Source organism: Siphateles boraxobius, unplaced genomic scaffold (assembly GCF_051911475.1).
Source record: "Siphateles boraxobius isolate OS27281-9 unplaced genomic scaffold, OSU_SipBor_1 216, whole genome shotgun sequence".
NCBI lineage: Eukaryota > Metazoa > Chordata > Actinopteri > Cypriniformes > Leuciscidae > Siphateles > Siphateles boraxobius.
Window position 1 is genome coordinate 197,256 of NW_027508829.1, and position 2,745 is coordinate 200,000.

Consider the following 2,745-nt stretch of genomic DNA (forward strand, 5'->3'; position numbering starts at 1 on the left):
ATATGATTGATTAAATCACCAGAGATAAGATATGTGTGTATAATCCGATAACGGCCGCTTGACTGGATATTATCGGGCCTATTATAAATGAATGCTGTTGAAATATTGATTAGAGTTTAATTGACTTGTGTGATAAAGAGACATGATGCTAAAGATTGTCGAGCACCAAAGCAACTGTGCGTTTACCAGCATTTTACACGAAAATCAAACATAACACAGTTAGTTTTTACTGTTTTTTTATTGTAGCTGGAGGCCTTAAAACAACAAACTGTAAGCTTTACAAAAAACAAAAAAAAAAGACCAAAAGAAAAAAATAAACTTGACAATCCACCCTGAAGAAAACAACGAAACCATCTGACGCTCCCAGATGGACAGAGAGAGAGAGACAGGAGGAATATATTTGCTGCTTTTGTTAATGACAGAGATTCAACACACGCACTCGCACATACACACACACACTCATCTGTGTGGATTCAAACAAAACGTTATTAACAGCAATATTAATGATAAAGGTCATAATACATACATGTGTGTATATTTATATATATTTATATATATATCCCGCCTCTCCTGGGAAACGAGTTCTGATGGCGGGAGAAAAAGCTCCGCCCCCACGGTGATGTCATCAATCAGACAGAAACAACCAGCACTGTTTTAATACTACATGATTACAGACCAGAGAGAGAGAGGTGCATTGAACAAAAAACAAAAAGCCTTTTCTCCTTTTTCATTTGTTTTCCACAGACGGAGACAGAGAGAAGTGAGGTGGAGAGAGAGAGAGAGAGAGAGAGAGAGAGAGAGATGGGGGGAGGGAGAGAGAGAGACAGAAAGAGTGAGAGAGACATAAAGAGAGATATGGGGGGAGAGAGAGAGAGCGACAGAAAGAGAGAGAGAGAGAGAGAGAGACAGAAAGAGAGAGAGACAGGAAGAGAGAGAGAGACAGAAAGAGTGAGAGAGAGAGAGAGAGAGTGAGAGAGACGGAGAGAGAGAGAGATGGTCTCTAGCTCTGCTGTTTGCGTTGGCTAAGCGCGTACATCAGGTCGTTCTTCAGAGCGTCCTGCTTCGATTTATCCGCCAGCGTCTGCACACTCCTGAAAAACACACACACACACACACAGAAGTAAGAGAGGAAAACACACATTTAAATGACCTTTCCATTGCAAACTGAATCAACTGCATGAATCTGCAGTTTAACGTGCTTCTCACTAGCGTTGGGTATCGATTGAATTATAACGATTCTGATTCCAATGAGGTTACAATAAAATGTAGATATTCACATTGAGTGTTATTGCACAACATGTAATGGTATCTGAATATCATGAACAGAAATCAACAGATAAAAAACACTTACACGAGGAACGTTTGCCTGTGGTTTAAAAACACCACAGAAGAACAACTAGCCCAACTAATATAAACTTCAAGCGTTACTGTACGTTCACGCCGCTGCCGACTTGAGCTTACGAAGCTACCGGACGTCATTCCTTTTCAATGGAAGCTGGTTTCTCTCCGCTGCAAGAGCGGGAAATCCATCGGAGTCGCATTTTGAGCGTCAATCAGAAAGTTGAAAGTAGCTCAACTTTATGGTAATAAGCTATCATAGATATATACGCTAGATGTCGCCTTGGGGTTCTTAGCATGCGTCAAAACCGCCGCCATCTTGGAACAGAGGTCTTGTCATAGGAAGGTAACGCTGGATTCATGGATGATGCCAGACTTTTGTGCTGCGTATGGATGTTCACACGAACCAAATCTAAAAACCAGACAGCAAGGGATTACATTTCACAAGAATGTGAATTTTTGTTAAAAAAAAAAAATTACATTTCTCTGGACTAACTGATAAATACATGTCTGACCGTTGGAACGAACCAAAACAACTAGAAAATCGCATTCATGACGATTTATGGTGATTTTATTTCCGTTATTTCCGTTTTCCTACATTGACGCTGATGAGGGGCTCCCCTGTTTCAAGATGGCGGCTCTATTGACTCATTTGTTCCAATGAACTGCCGTAACCAAGGCCACATATAGTGTATATATCTATGATAAGCTATAACACTAATCGGTTATTGGGGAAGTTAACAGATCATATCGAATGGGCACGAATGTAATTTAAGCCCTTTAAATCAAGGAGCATCACGATAGTTAAAGGAAAGGTAGTAGATAAAACATTCTTCATTAATGGTGAGGCAATACCAACAGTTTCTCAGAAGCCAGTGAAGAGTCTTGGGAGATGGTACGATGGGGATCTAAAGGACACAGTTCGAGTGGGAGAAGTTAGACGACAAGCAGTGGAAGGGTTGAAGAGCATAAACAGCTGTGCTCTACCAGGCAAACTAAAACTCTGGTGCTTTCAGTTTGGTCTACTGCCAAGGTTGATGTGGCCACTGACTGTGTACGAGGTTTCTTTGACAACAGTGGATAAGCTGGAAGCGTTAATAAGTTCATACATCAGGAAATGGTTGGGAGTTCCACGCTGCCTCAGCAGAATGGGACTTTATAGTAAAGGAGTATTGCAGCTGCCAGTCTCTGCTTTAACCGAGGAGTTTAAGTGTGCCAAGGTCAGACTGGAAATGACTTTAGCAGAGTCACGCGACAAATGTGTAAGGGAGGCAGCCCCTGTGGTAAAAACTGGTAGAAAGTGGTCAGCAAAGAAATCTGTATTAGAGGCAAAGGCTGACCTTCAAATTGGGGATATCGTGGGACAGGTACAGCATGGAAGAGGGGGTTTTGGGCTCAGTTTAGCTC

The 2,745-nt window shown here is 41.7% G+C and overlaps 1 protein-coding gene across 2 annotated transcripts in view; it reads right to left on the reverse strand.

Moving 5' to 3' along the window:
• Positions 1 to 219: 219 nt before the first annotated feature.
• The window catches only part of LOC143746298 (F-actin-capping protein subunit beta isoforms 1 and 2), a 21,937-nt gene continuing 19,411 nt past the window's right edge, over positions 220 to 2,745 (reverse strand). For both annotated transcript variants that reach the window (XM_077238143.1, XM_077238142.1), the window contains one exon: positions 220 to 1,091. In XM_077238143.1, coding sequence (XP_077094258.1) covers positions 1,001 to 1,091 — 91 coding nt within the window. In that variant the 3' untranslated portion in view covers positions 220 to 1,000. The remainder of the gene's footprint in view (positions 1,092 to 2,745) is intronic.